Source organism: Lagopus muta, chromosome 7, assembly GCF_023343835.1.
Source record: "Lagopus muta isolate bLagMut1 chromosome 7, bLagMut1 primary, whole genome shotgun sequence".
Classification (NCBI taxonomy): domain Eukaryota; kingdom Metazoa; phylum Chordata; class Aves; order Galliformes; family Phasianidae; genus Lagopus; species Lagopus muta.
In genome coordinates this window covers 46,100,824-46,123,551 of record NC_064439.1, presented here as the reverse complement: position 1 = coordinate 46,123,551, position 22,728 = coordinate 46,100,824, and the positions used below count along the sequence as shown (strand labels likewise).

Here is a 22,728-nt window from a genome sequence, read left to right as displayed (position 1 = left end):
TCCTATCTGTAGTGGTATGGCACTGCTACAAACATATCACTGTAGACAGTATCAGTAATGCCACCGTGATTAACTTTATTCCACTATCAATCATATCCTCCTCCTTAACAATGCACTGTTTAGTTGTCTGCATTCAAATATGCATATAAACATCCAAAAGAGTTGCCATAATAGTTTTTATTAAAAAAACTAATTTACATGTTTTCCCCCCAGTACAGCTATGTTTTTTAAAAAGTACTGTATGTATCAAACATTTAAGGTTTGTCCCATCACTTTTGATTCTCTTTGAAGAGCTGTCAGCCATCTCTAAATTTAATGAACTTCACTGAGCCTCAATAAAAAGCTTTCAGCTTCCTAAAGATACAAAAAGAGGCTCGGTATTCTGCAGCATGAAGACAACATGCCTTTAACAAGTAAACCTTGTGTTAACACCATTCTTGTGGGAATGATGCAAACTCCAAATCTCAATTCATACCTGCATGGAACTAACTCAAGATACACTGAAGTTATTCAGTCAGCATTTAGGAAAATCTGTCAACGTTCATGATTTGTAACAGCTCTTTAAAGAGGTAATGGTGCAGATTAAGTACAAGCTTTTTGCCTCAGTGTAATACACATCTGAAATTAAAATAAAACATGGAAGACCAGTATCTTTACATTTCATTCTTCAGAAAAAGAAGAATCTTAAGGAAAGCATTTAGTAGTCCACTTGTGCTTAAAATACATAATGCATGAGAAAGCCAAAAGAAAAAAATTACACATTTTTGTACACCGTGATCAAAAAGATAACATTATAAATTTTATGAAATTGCACTGCGTTTAAAACACCCTCTAGAATCTGCTCCACTTCTACGTATGGCTACTGAGACTGTCTGATGCAGTTCCTCTTTGTTTTAATTGCCAACCTGTGGAGGCCCTTCAGGGATGAGTGATGTGAAGAAGGTTGTGATAAAGGACCAAGCAGAAGCCATGAATCCAGGCTGCTGCTCTATATTGGCATCTTCACCAGCATCTTCTCCACTGTCTTCATCAATCCCGTCATCCATAAGTCGTTCCTTCGAAAGCAGAAATTAAAGCAATTCAGCCACTTCCTTTCAGAGCTCCAACAAAAGCTAACAGCAGTATTGTACTGCATTAAGTGAAGGTATGCAACTGAAGTAGAGACAAACAGACTGAAAAGATAGAATCAAGGAATGGCCTGGGTTGAAAGGAGCACAGTGCTCATCCAGTTCCAACCCCCTGTTGTGTGCAGGTCACCAACCAGCAGCCCAGGCTGCCCAGAGCCACATCCAGCCTGGCCTTGAATGCCTGCAGGGATGGGGCATCCACAGCCTCCTTGGGCAACCTGTGCCAGTGTGAACAGGCTGAACAGATTTAAGCACCTCCCACAGCGCTTCCATCTTACATGTTCTCAATTCAAAATTGTTTTTTCTATTATCAACAGGTAGTTGCATATACCTTGTAAGGCTTCTAGGCATTACATTGTAAAGTATGTATGCTTCTACTCACCATCTCTTCAAGATCAGGATTATTTGCATTTTGCCCATCACGGTTCCCTTCCACATTATTGGCTGCTTGTTGCTGGCCACCCTCTTGCCTAAAGGGGAACCATCCAGCCTGGTGTCTATGTAAGAAAATGGAGCAGCTGAGAATCTCTTTTAAAAAGAAAGATAATTTTTCCTTTGCCATTGCATTAATTTGTACAACTGCTTTCAAATGAACAAGTTGTATCCACTTTTCCAGAAGTCTTATTTTAAGATAGAATGGCTATTCCTTAAATTCTGGGTTAAGAAAAGTCTTGCTAGGTTCCCGAGCCAGAAGATGCACTTTCTCTCAATAAGGGAACTGACAAAAACAGTACTGATACATCCTAACAAATGGGGCAGAGCGTAGGTCTGTATGATACATAATGAAAGCAAAAGTGTCAAGCCCTTATTTCTGCCTGACAATTTGCTCCGTAGATTTCACGCATTCTTGATGTACACATGAGGTTAGCTCCACGGTTCTGTCTTCAAATACAAGCAGTAAAGTTTTTAGATTTACACAAGAACACTCCTGAGTTATTACACAAACTTCCCTCCCCAACACCTGCTTTCTTAATTTCCATCCCCAAACTCTACATTTCTACAATACCACTCTGTCAATATCACTGACATTTAAAAGCACTGTGTTTCAAGTGTTAAGCTGTATCCAAGTTACTGTAAAAACATTTCATGAATGCGTTCCCCCCTTCCTTCAAACTGGCTCTACTCATTTGAAATTTAGATTTGAACACACACCTTAGAATGAAGGAACAGTAACGAAACTTTTGTATTTGAAGCATTACTCACAGTTTAAAGACTGCACACTAGCACTACATTCCCTGTATCTGATCTGTGGTTACACTGAAGTGTTGTACTCACAAGTAAACCAGTAGCATGGCTCCCATTACCATGACAAACCGACTGAAGGAAGAATAGAAGTATACAATGCTCAGAAGAATGGCTGCTCTAGAGAATGTGTACATCCAGTCCAGCCAATCCCGGTTGAAGTCCTCCTCATTCACCACAGGGCCTCCCTGGGCGTTCATCTGGACATTGGGGTTCACAGGCCTGTTCTCCTGGATGGCTACATTCGGCACTGCTGCAGGCTCATTTGCAGGAGCACGTTGGGAATTTACAGCCTGAGCGACCGCAGATCTCACTGGTTCAGTGCTGGATGTCACTTGGGCTGAAACAGCAGCTTGGCTGAAGATTCAAATACAAAACTTCAGTCAAAAAGCATGAAAGAGTTTCAAAGGCTACTCTTGTCTTCTTCCCTGCACTGCCGAACACACAATTTCAGACATCACACAGGTCAAAACATTTTTTCCCTTAAATCTTTACTTATTAATAATTTAATTCCAATCCAAAGCTAGATTTTGTAATTTTTTTTGGATAAAGTTTGTCCATGTAAAAACAGCACATCCAGACAAAGCAAGCACAAACATTCTGATGCTGCAAATAGTATTTAAGATCTTCATTTCATTCCTGCAACACAGCACCGCCTAATATAATGTAAACTTACTATTGCATGTAGTACTGACGTGCATACATTTGTTGCCACCATATCATCTGTAAGGGACTGAATGCAGGATACACAGGAAATCCAGCAGGAATAGCCTGGCCTGGAAACTGGTTGCCTATATTGCTGTGGAAGGATTAAAAGACAAACATTCAGTTCTGTATTGCCACATTTATAAAATGCCCCAGTACTAAAAAACAGCTGAAGTAACACATTTCATTTGTCCTTCTGAAGCAATGCACTTAAATAACACTGAAACATGGCAAGATCATCCACACTATTGCAAAAGAGCTCTTCATTTTCCTACAATAAATTAGTGAGTTATTTCCATATAAAGAAAACTGGCATTTCTGAACTTAACATTTCTGTCACTAGCCTCATCTCTGGGACAAAAAGAACAAGCTGTCAATTCATTAAAACTGTGTGTAACTGCAGAAATTCATCCATTTAATTCCTTTTAAATTCTGATGCCTTAGGGTCATTATGGGAAATGTAAGACAAGTTTCTGTAGCTTTCTTTTAGAAATAACACCATTATGATTGCTGACAAAGGACTGAACATAAGCAAAGAGATCAAAACTCATCTTTCAGATACAGAGTCTGGACCACAACTGGTAGAACACTGAAAATGCATTATTCTTCTCACTTCATACTTAACAGCATAAGGGATTTTCCTCCTTACAGGTTTTTCACTCTGATTCACACACAAGAAATAAAAACTTACATATAGGAACTTCATAAGTTTGTCTGCTTTTAAACCTTCTGGCCACTCTTACCTCGATCACACAGTGTGTTTTGGCAAGACTTCTAACTCTTTCCCCCAAAGGTTCTGATGAACTGAACTGTAGTAAACACGGATATCTTTCAGGATAGCGTGAGAGTTTAAGGCATGAAGTTCATTCAGACTGCAGGCAGCAAGCTGAGGGCTGTTAGTTAGGGTAGTATGGTTAGGTTGTGGTTGGACTTGATGATCTTGAAGGTCTTTTCCAACCTGAGCAATTCTGTGGTTCTGTGATTCTAATAGTTCCACAAATTACACCTGATCTGTAAGTTAGGCACTCCCCACAAAGGTATCAGCAAGAGACTTCCTTAGTATATCAGGCACACACAGAAGGGAAGCTGGGAGGAAGGCATCCAAACCTTTTTCCATCTTATACGTGAGAAAGTATTTCACTGCCATTCAGGATGGGAGCCTGCCAAGCAACTCTGCTACAACTCAGCTTGTTTTTGGATTTAGTCATTATTAGTTTTGATAAAAGTCTTTGTCATCTCACACCACTGACAAGAAATGCATTTGTTCAACACCCTTGGCCAAAGACATTCACTAGTAATCTCACATGAGACTAGGATATCAACTTCAAGTGCTATTTCAACATCCTCCTCAGCATACTTGCTACTTTAAGACAATGCAGCAAGCAAAGCTGGTATTTGTGCTCTGGAACATTCTGTTTGCTGTCTGTATGTCATTCTGTCACAAATATTAGCATGTACACAATGCAAAAACATTCCTTTAGGTGGGCTGCCCACACTTGACAAACAATCCTACCTCCTTCATGTTTCTCATCCGTTCACTGCTTCCAAGTAGTCTCCAATCTGAAATGCAAGCCATTTCAGGACTGAACCCATATGTTCTGCTTGTTGTACCCACACACTACAGTAGGGCCCTCAATTAAGTCCACAGGAGCAGACAATGCTGCTCTTGCTCTCCACAGAGAAAGACTGACTTGGTACTCAAGCAGACTGCTTGTCCAGCCCCATCTCAAATCTAGATTTTTAGACAATGCAATTTATAAAAACTTTGAAGCAAGAAAAAATGTTGAAATATTACAGAGAACAAAATTGAAAAATCTGACTTAGCTTTTTTCTCAAACAGGATTTGATTTGTACACTGAAGTTTTGTGTCAGGAACTGAAAAAAACACCAAAAACCAACACTTCATTGCCAAGTATTTCTGCTATTTATTTGTACTAATTACTCTACTGCAAAATGCTCAAGTGAATGGACCCTCATGAATGCAGACCTCTGCTCATCAGTAGAGTCTACAGTTCATCATGCAGCTAGAAGAAAGCTGTGTTTGGTCATGAAACAACAAGAAAAATTCACAAAACAACATAAGTTTCAGCTACAAAACTCCAGTGCTGGTACCAAGTCATTGTCTATATAAGAATTACATTAATGCCAGATTTCATTGCCCCACATGATGTTTAAGAGAATATCTAAAGCAGCAGAAGGTTTTTCATATTCCTGGAACAGAGGCAGCAGATGCATCTGCTTTTGCTTCAGCACACTAATTGAGAAGACTACTAACAGAACTAAAAAAGGTGTTTCAAATAGACAACAGAGTACAGACACTGGCACAGACCAGCTATTACAGTAGAGCAAAGCCAGTTCCTAGCAGCCCAAAGAAAAAAGATCTCAGTTTTTCATACTGCTCCATTAATTCAGTCTTACAAGAGGACTTGGGGTTATTTAAAATGCATTTATTATGGCATCTCTGTTCAGATCAGGACTGTACTCTTGAAGCAAATCTCCCAGTTATTTCCTCATGCTATTCTTTTAACTGCATCAAAGAATGCTCTTGGGTCACCATCTGGATTTCTCCTGAGTTTCACTGAATTGAAAGACGTGCTTCAGAAGCACTGCTAATGCACTTCAGCAACAAATCACTGAATCACAGAATGGCCTGGGCTGAAAAGGACCACAGTGATCATCTATTTTCAAGCCCTCTGTTATGTGCAGGGCTGCCAACAACCAAACCAGGCTGACCAGAGCCACATCCAGCCTGGTATGCACACATGCTAGCTGATCACAGTAGATGTATATCCAAATCAGACAGAAAGCCCTGAAATATGTGAGTGCTGATGCCAAGCCCTCCGCACCTCTATCAGTCTACAAATCCCTTCCTCTCAATCCACATGAACTGCTAACACAGATACATTCTTAGAATAACTTCAGATCATTTTTTGAACACTAATGACTTCTAAACCAACTCTTCCTAAGTGTATCTTAATTATTTCACCTGCCATAACAAACAGTTCTGCTGTTTTGAAGTCTGCAGGCTATTCAGTTCACCATGCATACTGACAGGAAAAAAAAACAACCACGTTCAGGGTACATTTATGTGAAAAGTTAATTTTAAAAGAAAAATAAACACCTTACAGATGAGTAACATAATATGCAAGAACTGCTCCTGGAATTAATTTACAGCTCACTGAGCCGTAGTCCTGTCAGTCAACCTACTGTCACCTAGCTTTGTCATAAAGGCAAGCATAACCACTTCCACAGGGTGGTTCTGATGTGGTCAGAATAACATGAATGCTCCACTGAATGACAAAGCAATCTCTTCTCAGGAGAGATCACATTTCAGATGAATAATAAAATGGACCTGAAAGAACTCAGGATGAAAACAGAACAGTCGAGGTTAACTCCAACAGAACAGGAACCAACTGAAGCAAATCTAAATACATTTTTAACAGCTCTTGACACCTGTTTTCCTCAGTGAGGGAAATAAGCATTATCATTGACAGAGTCACATGTTGTTTTTGTGGGCCTCCTCCCAGTATTCAGTAAAAATACCTGCAAGCTATACACAGCACTACTGGAGAACACCTTGTAAAAAAAATAATTCTTGAAAGCATTCCCTGATGAGCTAACATATAAGAATACATTATCCTCCTGCCTTCCCATTGGAAGAAAACTAAACCAGCATTAATAATTAGAAGCTGTAAAGATCATGCAGGATAAGATTTCCTAAAGCTACTTTGTAAGTGCAAAAAAGAAAAAGGGTTTTGAAAGTTAACAGATCAGTAAGTGTACAGATGGGAGACGTTTTTCACACAGGAAAATAAGATACTGTAGGTTCAGAAACACGTACTCAAACACTTCATGTCTAACATTGAGTCCAGTATGAACAAGATTTGAATTCTGTATGTGTCAAAAAATCAAGAATCATCATATTCTGGTAAAAAGTTAGTCTTGTTGACTCCAATAAAGGCCAAGAAAGAGCAAGCAGACAATAATTTGATCAGCTACATCCATTAACTACAACCACTAGATAAACAATTGCTCCCATCAGCAGAACATCAAGAGCAGAAAGCACTCCTGGCTTAAAACCATCAATGCCCATATGAAAAAATGCTTCTAAACGTGACTTATGCTTTGAGACAAAACAGCAGAGTCATTTTGAAGGCTGCTAAAGAAGCATAATTGTAAGGGAACATTTAAGAGTATTCTGAAGAGTATAAAGCAATCCTTAGCTCTTCCAGTCCCACTTACCCCTGCATTAAATAAGGAAACTGGTGGCTCGGTATGGGATCACTCTGTGCTTGTGGGAGATTACGATGTCTCACTCCATCTGCACCAGTGTTCAAAGATGGAGATGAAGCTTCTTGGTTTGTGGGTGAGGCTGCAGTTGATCCAGAATGGTCCAAACTCTTCATAATAAATGAAACTGAGGTTAGGGATATTTTTACCACAATAACAAAAGTTACAACTGTGTCCTAAAACAATTATTTGCTTTAATGTTTTGGTTTATAACTGTTCTATTGTGTATTTAAGCAACAAGCAAGTCTACTGGGGTTGTATCTACTCTGGCAAGGTTTTAGTTAAAAACAGGAAAAAAAAAAATCAAAATTGCACTCAGGTGCACATGAAATAAAGTTTGCAGAAGCACACAACATTTGACAGCTCCAAGGGAAATCCACAAATCACTGGGAAACAAGGTTTTGAAAAGCTGAGACAAAGAAAAGCTTAATTAAAAAAATTATTTAGCAGCAGTGAATTCTAGAGGCTGCTGCTAACACATTCTTAATAGATGTCATTATGAGCTCAGGTTGTGGCTTCACATTCAGAGACAAGAGGTGCCTGCTGTAGAACGAAATACTCTTCTCTGTCCTTGTCTTCAGTTTCCCATTCTACTCTTCTAATCACCATATTCAACCTGACAGTTACCCAATCCAAGTTACCATGCCAGCTGCTAGGGTAGAGGAAGGGAATAACAAGAAAGTGCATAGGAACTCTGCAGGCTCCCATGATCACACCTACACAGGGTCTCAGGCCCTCAACACATTCCAGGACAAATACTTAATCCTGGAAGCAGGACAACAGGTGGGTCTCCTATATCATTTGTCACCACCACAAGACTGTAATTTGGTTACAAGATGCATTGTTTTAGTTTTATTATGTCCCCAAATCCAATTGCTAAGCATTATTGTGATATTTACTCGTAAAAAAAAACCAAACAACTCTCTTCAAATCTGACAACTCAGTAACTGAGGACCTGCAACTATTTAAGACATCTTCATCATATTTGCCCTACAAAGGAAAACAAGAAAAAATCACCACTAGACAGGGAAAACAAAAATAACAAATGGAAGAACAAAGGCCATTCAGGCCTTGGAATTTGGTTGCTTCCTTCCAAGTATCATAAATTTAACAATGCACACGCTGACTGCTTTAAGTACTCATTAATGCAGTAATTAACATCACGTTTAACTAATCTATGCCACAATAAAACAAAAGACCCCTTTGTACTTATATTGCTGTTCAGAAGTACAACAGTCTTTGGACAGATGTTGCACTGACTATCCACTCTTCTACCACTGAACTGTCAATTTTTACATCACACAGCAGTCAGAAACACCAGCAATTAGAGAATCAAGACAGAAAGCTTATTACTGAAAGGGTATTTTACGTGTTGATAAGCAACACACCACAGATGAATAACAGTTCTGTATACTCCCCTTTCTGACTAACCTTTGTGGGTCACTTCATACCATCAGCTCTGGAAAAGCCAAGAAGATTACAGTGACAACCAGCACATCAGCAGCAGAAACGTTACTTTCCTTTCTGTTAAAACTGAGTACAACTAAAGAACATCACTTCAGTGTAGGAGATGGGAAGGATGAAGAACAGAACTCAAAATGTACCAAACAAAAAGAACCTATGAACAACTTACTAACACAACATTACAAATGCTTTCTATTCCTCATCTCCTCACAGCCTACCAACACTACTGACTGCTTCGAAACTGACAAAGTCCAGGCCAGTTCTTGTCAGGCAGAATGAACAGTGGCCAAGTTCCACCATTCTCAAAAGGAAGGCACTAATTTGACTGGTCTCTATTCAACAGAAGGGATTCACAAGACTAATCAGAACTACAAGGATATGGAAAGATGGAAGGAAAGGAAAGGAAGGAAATACTGTTCCATAAAGTGGGGAGGAAATAATAGGTTAGAGGAAGCTGTGCATCTAAAAAACATGACATGTTACAGTTTGTTTAATTGAATAAAGTGGCACCTTTGAATAATCAAGTGTAATTCTATACATCCTTATGATATACTCTGCTTTCACCACGCACTTTTACAGTAAAATTTTAGAAAAGAGAAGATAGCCTGCTGGAAAGCTTCCTTGGTGTAGAAGAAATTCATGTCCTCGTATTAAAAAGAACTCACTGAGCTACTGCTGGAGGTTGAAGCTCCGTGACCACCTCTACTGGTGCTTGGCTTTGGAGAACTTGGGGGTGTCCGGGAAGTACACACCAGATGAACCATATGATATTCATCCTGCTAGAAATCAAAGAGATGGAAGAGCTAAAGCAACAATATTTGCAAAATTTACATGCAAAAACTCTGTTTAAAAAGCCACTTTCAAAATGTCCTTTTTAATCAATAAAGATACATTACACAAAATAGAGATCACAAAACAAAAACCAAGCCTAGAACAAGAGATACTTTTTGTTTCAGAACTAACTTTTTCTCCATAGCTGACCACAATCACATGCTAAGCATTCACTTACCCACAGTTCCCCCTAACGCTGCAGTCTAGCAGAACCAACAAAACAACACACAAGGGAAATGTAAGGAAGCCAAGATTAGGCTTTGACTTTTATTTGGGGGGGAAAAATAAAATAATAATAATAATAAAAAAATCACACTCTTGACAGTGCTCAGTTTTCCAAATGGTAAGAATATCTTCATTTGTGTTAAGATTCAATGAAGAGAGTTATTCAGTAACAGGAAAAACAAAGAATGGAGTAGAATTCCACGAGCAGGACAAGATAAGAAAAATGTACTAGCCACTGCAGTTTAAGCTGAACTCAAGCCTACCCTGCAGATACCACCCAGCTAAGATACTCCACATCTGAAAATGCTATGCAAAGCATCAACTAGATTTGAGTATTCCTAAATACTTGTAAGTGAGGAAGTGAACCAACAGGACCACTCATAGCCATGTCAGCAATGCAAGTAATCAGCTTGCACCAGTTCTTTGTGAATATGCTCCCCTACAAAACACAGATGTCATAGCAAACTTCAAGATGAATCTGTTGTACTGTACCAAATGAAAACATCTGGCCACAGCAACAAAAATAGCTGTGCATACTTAAGTTACACACCACAGCTTCACTGTAATCAAATTTTATATGCAAATATACTAGAAAAAAAAAGCTATCCCCTACTGAAATCAGTGCAGTGCAGTCAGACTACAGCATATAATGCAATGACATTTAGAAATACTGTTTCTTTTGAAGCATAAAAAAATGTAAAAAGCATTTACTCATTTTTCAGCTTTGACCTTTAGGAATAAAAAAACCTGCATAGCTGCTTTTTCTGTACCACTGTGCATTCTGGCTAGCACAGCCTCTCTCTATGCACGCTCTCTGCAACTCCTCTGCATAAATCAGTTCCTAGGCACAAGCACAGCCTCACTGTTACACTCTCACTTCCTACTAGTTGGTGACAGCAAGCAATAATGAGATAGCACTGAACACAAGCCATCAGTATTCGAGCAAGTCAAAGGCCTTGAACCTAACCACTGCTTACCTTCTTTCTACAAAAGAACTTAAGTGACTCAGAGAGGTAAAGGAAGGCAGAAAGTGACTGTTTATTAAAACATGTTATTCGTATATAGCATGTTGAAAATCACTATGCTTGAAGCCATCCAGCCTCCAGGTATTTCTTATCAGCAAAAGGACATTGTTCAGTATCAAAAAAGCAAGGATCACAGAGCTAATCTGGAAGACTTAGTAAATCCTCTCAGAATAACAGGAACTCATAGTTAAATGAATAGGAAGAATACAGACTGAAATTGAAATCAAGAGTAATCATACCTTTCTTTCAAAAGCTCAACCTCCCCCCTGCCTTTAAAGCCTTTGTACTTACAGCTGATGGATATTTTTCTAAATTCAGTAAGTATCCATAACTGAACCTGAGGGCTGCATCAATTAAAACACTCTTAAAAACATCCCTTGAATACTGAAGGAAGACTGTTTATCAGGTTAACAAGGCTTGACATCGTTTGCATCTACTGTGAGCGAGCTTGCTGTAGGCAGATCAAGTGAATTTAAGGGGCTTAGACTTGATTTTGCCATCACAATCTTTGCTTTGAGCAAAATTAGGTGAGTATTTTTACATTCAGTTCAGTTCTGTAGTAAACTTACACACAGTTACACACAGTAAATACAATCCCATTTTTAGTAAGCAGGTAAATCCAACTTCGTAAGATTTCCCACAGAACCAAGATGGTGAAGGAACAGCAGCAGCCTACTTAAGTAGCACTCAGGACTGCATTGCATCACTTTCTCCATATTTGACATGCAACTTCAATTGCTCACTTCTACTATGGAATTATTCTCCTTTGGAAGAGACTTTACTCTGCACAAAATGGAAAAGTAACTCAACTCGGCGGTTTTTACACTGAGTTTAACATCAGTGCTTTACTAAAAAGCATCACTACCAACACTCGTGAACTGTATTGCTGACCTTACATATTTAATGCTTGCAAGATGTAACAACTGTGACTTAAAACCTAGATACAGCTATTGATGCACCCAGGTCTGCTTGCTGGAAGTGTGAAGAACAGTTAACAGTGCACTAGACCATCTGTTAGCATCAACATCAGAACACAAAAAGCTCTTGATACTCCGCCCCCTTCAGGGTATTTCTTTTTCTATACATTAGGAACTTTACTAACATAATGAAGTCTCTATTACTCAACAGCATCCACTTCAGCTATGCAAATCCAAACCTAGAAGCAAGCATGTGTATTTCAAGATGTCAGACATCACATGTCACGAGTGTTCAGGATTTGGATTTAATCTACACATTGCCTAAGGAACACAAAGTCAGATAAGCCAGCAAAATAAAGAAATTTCTTCTTCTTGCATTTTGTTTTAAACACCAGGAATAGCTAATACCTGAAGAATAAAGCTAGGACTACAGATAGCTTTCCCAGCAAAGCCACCAATAAATTTGAAAGTCTTTACTTGCATGTAAAACATCACCCTTAGCTTGCTCACAAGTCCCTTTTGTTTTTTGTGTTTTAAGCATAAGTTGTTGGATTTCAGTAACTACAGGAAATGAAATGATGTCCAAAACTCTGAGTTCTGTTAAATAATCCTGCTTGAGTCAAAGCAGGAAACGTCCAAGAAGTCACTCCCCATTACATAACACTTGTTTGGGACTTAGGCAGGCTAACTCTCTCATCAATCAGAAACATCCCTCAATCCACAAGCGTTGCAATCATACAAACAAGGGATACTTGAAAAACCACATTTTCCAAAATTATATCAACATTATTCAGTTGGTCACATGTTGTACCTTATTATTAAAATTTGAAGTTAAACAATGCAAACTACATTCCTATTTCCTAAAACGTGTTTTTGCTCAGCAATCATACGGTGTTGATATGAAGCTTACTTTTCTGAGAACATCTTTCAGCTGCAGGTGATCAGGAAGCAGTCTGCCAGAATACACCAGTCTCTGATCCTTTGTGGACTAGGAGATGGGACAAAGAAAGGAATTTAGCTTTTTCCAGCTGTACAGACATACAGCTGGTGATAACATTTGCAGATGAGAAAAAACCCTTAGCATTCCAACCACCAATGGACAGTCTTTAAAACATTTCACAGGTCTTCCAAGTCCAACTGGCTATTTGCTTCTGAAAAGAAGTTCTGCTGTTACGCACTCACCAAGAGTGCCCTAACATGCAACAACACTTAACTGTAAATGCTGCTCTAGACAACCATTAAGTACATTTCAAAATTCATTTCCAGAAGAGTCACTCTTTACCCTGCTCCCATTCCCACACACTTGCTGGGAAAGCAGACAGAGAAGTGGCTGGAGCAAGGGGAAAAAAATTAGTAGAACAATGGAATGATGGAACGGTCATTAAAATAGACAGGAGATGGACAGGTTTCAATTTTTTTTCTGTAAGGAATTTCTGTTATCAGTCTGTCTGTTACCAACTCCATCTCCCACCACCCGCCAGCCCTCCAAAGAAAACATGAAACAGAAAGAAGAAACACAGAGGAAGGGAGCAAAGAACATTTAGAAGCAAAAGGAGTTTCCTTTATTACAAGGAGCCCTCGAGCTTGTTTAAGTTTCTTTGCCTGTTCTTAGTACTTCCACACTTTAGAACTGTGTAATAATAAAGACTTATTTAAAAACACATTGTGCTCTAATTGTAAGGCAGTAACATTTAAATACTGTCAGCTGAGAGCATAGTGATTGTATTTGTGGTACCCTGTTGATACAGTTGTCTAGTAAAGCATGTAACTGAAGCTGCTGTAACTTTGTGAACAAACAGTTCCTTTCCTGAGAAAAGCTTCTAAATGTTCACCCATACAGAAACAAGTGCTTTGTTTTTCAAAAGAGAACCCAACCCTTACCAACTTCAAGCTACCTGCTTGTACTGTAAGTTAATCCAAGCTTTTATCACCGGAAAGAATGCTAACCTAACCAAATGCTAGACCAAGAGATCTAGGCTAACACCAGCGGAACTGACAGGCAATATCAGCATGAAATATTTGAAGAATCTTCCCACCATCCCAGCAGCCAGCCTTACACCACTTCTCTCTTTCTTTCTGCCCTCCCCCAGCCTCCCCAGCTGCTTTCTATGCAGGCACAGTAACACTAAGGCCCAAACAGCTGAAATTCACACAAACAAGGTAAATCTCTCACAGAAGCCCCGGCTATAACCTTTTTGTGACATCCAGAGACCAGGAGAAAACAGAAGAGTTGCGGAACTTCACTCTTCCCCCAGATATTCCAGTCACAAGATTTAGGAATACTTCAAGCCAAGAATTTTAAGTATGCATTAAATCTGAGTAGTTTCTGCTTTACAAACTTCATAGTCATCCGAAGTCATAGTAGTTGTACATGCCTAAGTTCATGGCCTTAAATTGTGAGTGGCTCACACGTAGCTCAGAACTTCTTCTGTCACTTATGCTGAAGAAGCATTTTCTATACTCCTTTTCATCCTGCATTTTTAATTAGTGACACAGAGAACCACTTTTCTAAGCCTGACAACACAGAGCTATAAAGTTCCATCTCCGCTGGCTAAACAGTGCCATGAACTGAAAGTCAGCACTGTGCTATTTCTACTGACTTATTCTTTTAAAACAGCAACAAGAAGCCAGTCTCTCAAATCCAACTAAATTCTTTGCATCACACCATTTCATTGACTGCTTGTTTCAGTCAGGAACAGGTTCCCAGCAGGACAAAAGTTGACTTGCATTTTATATCTGGGGAAGGCGTTCTCAGAACATCTACATTTTGCAGCACAGCATCAAGATAGCAGAAAGCTGTGACTTCCTAAGTAAGAAACCTGTCGCTTTCAAATCACAGCAGAGCCAGGAAGAAGTCTCAGACACCACTGCTAGGGCCTGGGACAGGCTCAGTTCAAACAAAGCAAAAACAAGCAGCAGCCCTAAGCCAAGAATTCTGTACCACCATTCAACAGCAGCTCAGGAGCACAGCATTTGGCCCACAACACCATATCCTACATGCTCCAATTCAGATCCTTTCCTTCAATATCATAGATATAGACTTCCCCATCTAACAAAGTACCCCTTACAAGCATGATACAAGTGCTTTAATAAATAAACCCTTTACAGATAAGGAACAGGTGGATTAAAATGACCCCTCCAATCTGACTACTATAGTAGTAATGCATTTCAGCTCCCCAAATGAAAAAAAAAAAAAAAAAAAAAAAAAAAAAAAACAGTTAAAAAAATAAATGCTTACAGCTTAATTTAACAAAAATTGAATGCTGTTAAACATATCAGGCCAGGGACATTAATGCAGGAAGAAGTCCTGAACTCCACGTTCCTCCCTACATAGCTTAGATATCTAACTGTGCACTGCAGGAATCATCTCTTGTAATTCTCAGGGTTAAACCCATCCTAGAATCCTGAAACCTGAGAGGTTTTTTTTTGTTTTTAAATACCTGGAGATGGAAGAAATCATTGTGTTTTCATCTTTATCAATTCATATATATGCCAAAGCAAACCAAACAGGCATTGAACTCATCCTCTGCCAGAGAGGATTCATCAGCCCAGCTCCTGCCTGAAACAACAACACGCTGGCTGCTGGACCAAACATTGAACTGGGATGGAAAAGGACTTCAAAACACCAACTGCTGCCCCGGTTTGAGAAGCAAATTCAAAACATGAGATAAAACAATTCAAGGACTCAAAAGCTAAAGCTCAATCTTGGGATGGAAAAGACAATTTTCTGATCATAATCCAAAAGCTATGAATTTTAAATCAGCAATTTATCAGCTTTTCTTCTTACATTTTTCAAGCAAGACTCCTACAGTGCTTGATTCAAGGCAAATATGCCAAGAAAGCTTCCAAAACCATTCAAGTAAAGATAATGGAGTAAGGCCTTTTACGAACACAGTCTCTGACCTGTCCCCAGCTACAGTTACAAGACATCTGGCTTTCAGGTCGTTCAACCTCTCTGCCACTCTTCCATAGGAAATAAAAACCCAAAGAACCACATATGGTTAGAACTGTGGGAAAATACATGCTAGGTGACAGGTACTACAGGAAATGAGAAGCAGGAGGTTTAAATTAATGTTTATGGGCATAACTGATAACAGTGATTAAGACTCAGAATGCAAGATCCAACTGGTTTGAGATGCACAGATGACTTTCCAAGTACTCTTTTCTTCAATAAACATTTATTTTAGGGAAGTTACAACCTCCTATGAGGAAAAGTTGAGGAAACTGGGATTGCTTTAGCTTGGAGAAGAGGGAACAATTTAGCTTGGAGAAGAGAAGGCTCTGGGGAGACCTCATTGTGGCCTTCCAGTACTTGAAGGGAGCTTATAAATAGGAGGGGGAACAGCTGTTTACAAGGGTGAACAGTGATAGGACAAGGGGGAATGGTTTTAAATGGAGACAGGAGAGGTTTAGGTTGGATATTGGGAGGATGTTTTTCACCCAGAGGATGGTAACGCAGTGGAACAGGTTGCCCAAGGAGGCTGTGGATGCCCCATCCCTGCAGGCATTCAAGGCCAGGCTGGATGTGGCTCTGGGCAGCCTGGGCTGCTGGTTGGTGACCTGAAGGGAGGTTGCAGTGAGCTGGGGGTCAGCCTCTTCTCTTGTGTAACTGGTGACAGAACTAGAGCAAATGGCTTCAAGCTGCACCAGGGGAGATTCAGGCTGGACATCAGGAAATAGTACTCCTCTGAAAGAGTGGTCAGGCACTGGAATGGGCTGCACAGGGAGGTGGTGGAGTCACCAACCCTGGAGGTGTTCAAGGAACAGTTGGATTTTGTGTTGAGAAATGGTTTAGTGAGAACTATTGGTGATGGGTGGATGGTTGGACCAAATGATCTTGAAGGTTTTTTCCTACCTTGGTGTTTCTGTGATTCTGTAAAGTATAAATTCCAGCTTTAACACCACCTAACTCAATTTATATCTGCCTGTACTTGGAATTTATACGTACTTGTGTAAGTAATCCACACGACTGTATCTAGTAGCCACAAATGACACTGCCTCATAGCCCAGCCTCTCACTTGCCTATTTCAACAATCACATTTTCTGAAGATATGCCCTCAATAAACAGTTACTTGAAGTGCTGTTATCAACTTCACCATTAGTTTACCAATTAGAAAAGAAACTAAATTTAGACACACATAGGAGAATAAGGTACAAGTCACACATGGAAACTTGCAGGATTGTTCTGCAGCAATAGCTGATTTATTTTGCATCCTTTGCTTTGAGAACACTGCAATGCTTGCATGCAGCAGCTGCTGTACCCTCACACTTTTAAAATAGCGTGGAGAAGTTATTTCCAGGACATACCACATCCATGGAATGTAGGCATTTTACTGACAAGTTTCTGACGCTGCTCTGTTTAAAAAACAAAAAATAGAGCATCTTAAAAGCACAAGCATGTAAATAAACGTTAAATTAAAGCTATAAAAGCAGCAAGACTACATCAGAACCAGACAAAAGATAAGCTTTCCAATTTGACCACAGAGATCCTTTTCTTACATTCCCACGTTACTAATTTGAAAGGCTCTATGAAGTAACAATATTGTGTTTAATTACAAACAAATTGTAAGTACATTAAAGCCAAATTAAATTGAAATATTGAGATAATTTTCACTAAAGAAACTGCTATTATCTAACCCAGAACAGTTCTGGGGATTCTAAACTGCTCATTTTAATACTGAGCAGTAAATTCTGAACTGCAATTTAGCAAGGTAAGACGCACTGAGGAATCAATTTTTAACAGGAGACAGACACTTCAGGCAACTGAAATATAGCATCATAATATTGGTTAATGCAACTCAACATAAAAACCTCTTGTTCATAAGGGATTCCTCCTAGAAGATCACTTTAGCAAGCTCGTAGGGTGAATCAGAAAATGAGTGTTTGAATACAAACATCCCACAAGAGGACATTCTAGCAAGGAAGAGGCAGCAATCAACTGAAGCAGTGTCTTTGTCTTTTTTGCAGTGGGTAGCCTCTCAGAAGGGAGCAAATAAAAGCAGTAACTAAGTCCACAAGTTCTCAAATACAGCACATCAGTAATGCAACTTCTGACTGCTTTTCTCCTGTTTTCTCCTTCAGTAGAAATCCCTTTCAGACACAATGCTACTATTTTAGGCTTGTTTTCCTCTTTCCCCTCCCACAAAAATAACAAAAAAATTAAACTGTCAGTAATTATTTTATTGACTTAGGTGAACACTAATCATTTACAATATAAAGGCAACCTTTGTCAGGCGTTTTGCACAGCAAAGTCCAGGCCCTACATGTCACCGTAATGCAGAGACAAAGTCAGTCACTGTCTTTGTCCAGTTTTTCTGGAACAGGTTTTCAGAAGAATCAAACACACTGTTCTACATGACTGCCATTCTAAGCAGGTGTTATGTTTCCATTACCAGGATGGTTTTTCGTAACCTCTTTCATTAGCCAAATTCAGAACTTAACTTGGGAAAGAAATGCACTTCCCATGTTGAACAGAAGTCTGTACATTTTCACATTAATGGCTGAAAATACAGCCACTACTGTCACACAAGTCTGCAAGGAGACTGAAGGAACCAGGGCTGTTTAGTCTGGGGAAAAGGAGACTGAGGGGAGACTTTATTGCTCTCTTCAAATATCTGAAAGGTGATTGCAGCAGAGCGGGGTCGGTCTCTTCTCACTGGTGACAGGATGAGGGGAAAAGGCTTCAAGTTGTGCCAGTGGAGATTTAGGATAGATATCAGGAAAGACTTCTTTATAGAAAGGGCTGTTAAGCACTGGAATAGGTTCCCCAGGGAGGTGATTGAGTCACCATCCCTGGATGTGTTTAAAACCATTTGGATGTGGTGCTCAGGGACATGATTTAGCAGAGGGTTGTTAGAGTTAGGTGTTGCATTGCCTCCGCCTACAACAGTTAGGGTAGCATGGTCAGGCTGCGGTTGGACTTGATGATCTTTAAGGTCTTTTCCAACCTGAGCAGTTCTATAATTCTATGAAAACAGCTGATGGCAGCTTCCAGCCCCACCTCAAAAAAAAATGGCACTCCCAAAAGAAAAGAGGAAAGAATTGTCAAGAGGCTGTTCAATCCCACGTTTCAGATGACATTACAAATGCTCACCTACCTGCCCCACCCCTGAGTACCCTGGCTATGCCAGGAGTACTGCGATCACTGCAGACAGAACACACACTTTTACAGAGATTAGCCCTGGATTTGATTAATAGATACAAACGCTGCTCTAGGGAAGTTCAGCGGAGCAAGACTAGCAGCCTTCAGCAGCACACGGAACTGCCATCTCCTTAAAGCCCCTACAAGAGCAGCTGTTTATGCTCGGACTCCCCCGTTAGCAGGGAGCCAATCCAGCTGTGGAAACGGGACTCGTCCTTGTGTATTTCGCCCTACGCAGGCCCTGAGCCGTGCACGGCCACCTCCCCAGCTCCGAAGACCCCACCTCGATAGCGAGACGAACGAGACGGGCCGCCCGACAGCTCACCGGTTTGCTGGGGTAAACGTCGGAGAGGTGCGACTTCAGCCTGCCCACGGTCCAGTCCAGAAAGCAGCTGACGGTCTGGTCGGTATACTTCTGGTTGGGCGCCTTAATGATGAGGGTCACCGGATGGCCCACCACGCCCTGCTCCATGCCGCCGGGCCTGCCCCTCTCCCCCCCCCCCCCGGCACACGGAGCCGCTCGGAGCCGCGGGCGCTCGGATGGGCTCAGCGAGCGGGGCGGAACTTCCGCAGGCAGCGGGGGGCGCCCATCACCGCGCCGGGCGGGAAGGGCAGGGCGGAGCACGGCAGGGCGGGGGGCGGCGCGGCGCCAACAGACACGCGCCCACCCTCAGAAAGCCGCCCTCCCGCACCCACAGGAAAACCCGAGCTGAGCCGCACAGCCTCGACCTGCGGCCCGCTGCTGTTTGTATAAAATGGAGGCCGGAAGCGCGGCCTCCCTCCTCATCCGCCTCCTCCTTCTCCTCCTCCTCCTCCCCCGTCGCTTCCCGAGCCGGACGCTGAGGGGCGCCCGCAGGCCGCTCGGGAGGTTGGCATTACGCATGCGCGCTGCGACCCGCCGCCGGGCAGCGGGAACGGGAAGTGGGGGGGGGAGGTGTGACGTGACGTGGCGGCTGTGGGGGCGGGAGGAGCTGTGTGGGCAGAGCCGCCGTGCCGGGGTGATTGCCTGCTTCAGTGTGGTGTGGCGGGGATGTCTGCGTGTAATTCTTTCTACAGTCACGGGCACTGTCGCTATCTAGATCAGAGCAATTAATGGCTTGTTAAAACACTTTAAAATACCCACGGTGGCGGAAAACAGCGCTTTCTCTGTACTTCTTTCAGTCTTCACGTCCTTGTGCTTCTTCACGTGTAGCTGCGGAAGGCGCTGTGGTTTCAAACACGTCTGACTGTCGCTAACGGAGTGATAGTTAATGTCAGCACGAGCAGAAGGCGCAGCAAAGGTTGCTGTTGAAAGGAGGACCCCAAGGAACTGCAGCGTCCGAAGGGAAAGATGAACACAGGATTCTGCAGGAAAACCATTAGCACTCAGCGCCTAATTCTTTCTTTTGAATAAACCCAGGGTGCTAATGTAGCAACTTGCAAAGGCAGAGAAAACACTCTGGGATTTTATGTTTACTGACATGTAATTATCTGCCCCTACAGGCGCTCCTTGGTAAACCTCGTGTCCGCTGCGTTTCTACAGTACCTGTTCTCCTTGAGAGGGCTTATCAAACCCTACGTGTGGACAACTGGTACTTGACATTTTCAAACGTAATGTTTCACATACTCGTATCGGTTTCCCAGTTCTCTCCCTTGTTAAGGAACAATTATTTTGCACTTGGAATTCAGAACGTGCTGTCATTACCAGGGCACGCAACTTAAACGCCTGAGAATTTCCAAGCGTTGGTCAAACCAACACACGGCAATGTGCCAAAATGGATCGGCTAGAGAAGCAATTGCAAGGGTTAATACACAAGAATCAAGGCAAATTATAAGATTAAAACCTTGTGCTTTGCATGGTTGCAATTTCATTGTCTGACAATTCACATAGTGTTCCTATAACACACATAGGAATGAAACATTCCAGACTTGGGATGACCAAGTAATCTCCTAAGTCATGACCTCATTTACATGGTGTCATTTTAGAAACTACATGGTATGCCAGCTCTCAGCGCAAATCCCTGTACTGTGCACAGGCTCTCGAGGTCAGAAGTGCTCTAGTTGTGATCTCATTGTAGGAATAAAACTTTAGAATTAGTATTAAAAAAATAATAAAATCTGACATTAATTTACATTCCAGAAAACATTTTATGAATATACATTGCATGGTATTATCAGTGAATGTTCTTAATAAAGGAATTCATATGTTGAAATGTTATGAGAGGCTGAGGGGATCAGCTTCTAATTGCAAGTGCCTAATGAAGGTACGTGATTTGAGAGTTTAGGCTTCTCCTACAGCCATTAGTCTACACAAATGGCAATTCCAAGCATCTAAGTATCTCTAGACATTTAAGCTAACCGTAGAAGTTAGACTGTATTTATTATCTATGTTGATATCCATTTGTCAAGTTGGAATAGGTCAAAACCCACCAAAATATGGTCTGAATCGGAATATATATATACATTCTGATAGGATTGTGAGCATGCAGTCTAAAAACTCTTTTTTTCCTTCGTTACCTTGCACAAGCCAGCAGGGTTCAGTCTAGGAGCTGTAACACCATAGCAATTACAGGCTGCAATGTCACTAACAAATTCAGCCTCTTCTGCTATTTATACTAATAGCTGGGGTCATGTGAAATTACTGACCTGCAGGCGGGATCACAACCAGAATGAACTTGAGAATCTGAATGCTCAGAAACATTAGTTTCTTCCAAGACACTTTTAAAATGTCTGCCTGACCATGAAAAAATGACAAGGATTCCCACATTTCCCTCTTTAGCACGAGCAGATTTGAGAAAATCATTATTTCAGACCCTTCCAGGACTTTCTGTTCTAAATCACAGATTTTACATTTGTTTAATCATGTGGAAAACCTGAGGTACAAGAAGGAAAGAGTGGGTTTGCCCTGGTTTTGCTCTTTTCACTTGTATACATGAAGCCAGAGAGGTTTATTCCCAAAGAGCACTAAGGGAAAGGTCACGTTCACATGGGTTTTGTCACTCTGGAAGTGAATGGCACCTCCTCCGAAGGAGAAATTTTGCTAATTCCCAACAGCACTGTAGGAATTTCCATAATGGATTTCCATGAGCAAAAATGTCTCTGTCCTGTAGCTGTATTAGCAGCACTGACAGACAGGTTTGACTGCATGCCTGAGTCTTTCAGCAAGGGGCATATGATTTGTCAGTCCTGATACTTCTGTAAGTAAACAAGCTGAAATGCACATATATTTAAATATAATAATGGGTTCTCGGTTGTTTGTCAGGACTTACAGACTGATGCTCTCTACATGCACCAGTCAATCCTCCCACTGACTTTTGAGCCCAGTGACCAATTTCCATTAAATTTCATGAGGGTTAGCAGCAGAAGCTAGTACCATAGGGAAGGTTTTGAGGACTTAGTGGCTAATAGGAGAATAAGAGACCTTACAAACTCTGTTGTTGAGAAAGTTAATGAGCTTTCTCTCTTTTAGCCATCAGAGAATTCAAGTGGAGCAGGCTGAGAGGGAAATAGGGAGCTTCCCTTGCTTTCACATGCAAATCACCCGTAGAAAACAGGACAGGTTAAGGCCCCGCTAATTTGCAAGCCTGGATGGACTGCAACATGGATGTGGACTTCAATGAATTCAGCCAAAATATGGTTTCAACAACTAGCTTAGGGAAGAAAATGTTGCAAGACCAATTACCTGGTTTCCAGCAGAGGCACAAAGTGATTTTCATTGACTAATCCTGAAAACACGTACTTCTGGGTGCTGTGGTCCTAGCACAGGTAGTTCACATGGCAAC

The 22,728-nt window shown here is 41.0% G+C and overlaps 1 protein-coding gene across 4 annotated transcripts; it reads right to left on the bottom strand.

Moving 5' to 3' along the window:
• Positions 1 to 508: 508 nt before the first annotated feature.
• On the bottom strand, positions 509 to 19,753 carry HERPUD2 (HERPUD family member 2). Of its 4 annotated transcripts, none has more exons than XM_048950960.1 (8): positions 19,293 to 19,753; positions 12,737 to 12,814; positions 9,494 to 9,604; positions 7,317 to 7,474; positions 3,046 to 3,168; positions 2,403 to 2,726; positions 1,510 to 1,624; positions 509 to 1,055 (listed from the first exon to the last, which is right to left on the bottom strand). In XM_048950960.1, the coding sequence occupies exons 1-8, from the start codon at positions 19,437 to 19,439 to the stop codon at positions 894 to 896; spliced, it is 1,218 nt and encodes a 405-aa protein (XP_048806917.1). In that variant the 5' UTR covers positions 19,440 to 19,753; the 3' UTR covers positions 509 to 893. The 4 variants fall into 4 exon arrangements, with proteins under 4 accessions (XP_048806917.1, XP_048806916.1, XP_048806919.1 ...); XM_048950959.1 differs by having other exon boundaries at positions 9,494 to 9,607; positions 19,293 to 19,752; XM_048950962.1 differs by lacking the exon at positions 12,737 to 12,814.
• Between the last annotated feature and the right edge of the window lie 2,975 nt (positions 19,754 to 22,728).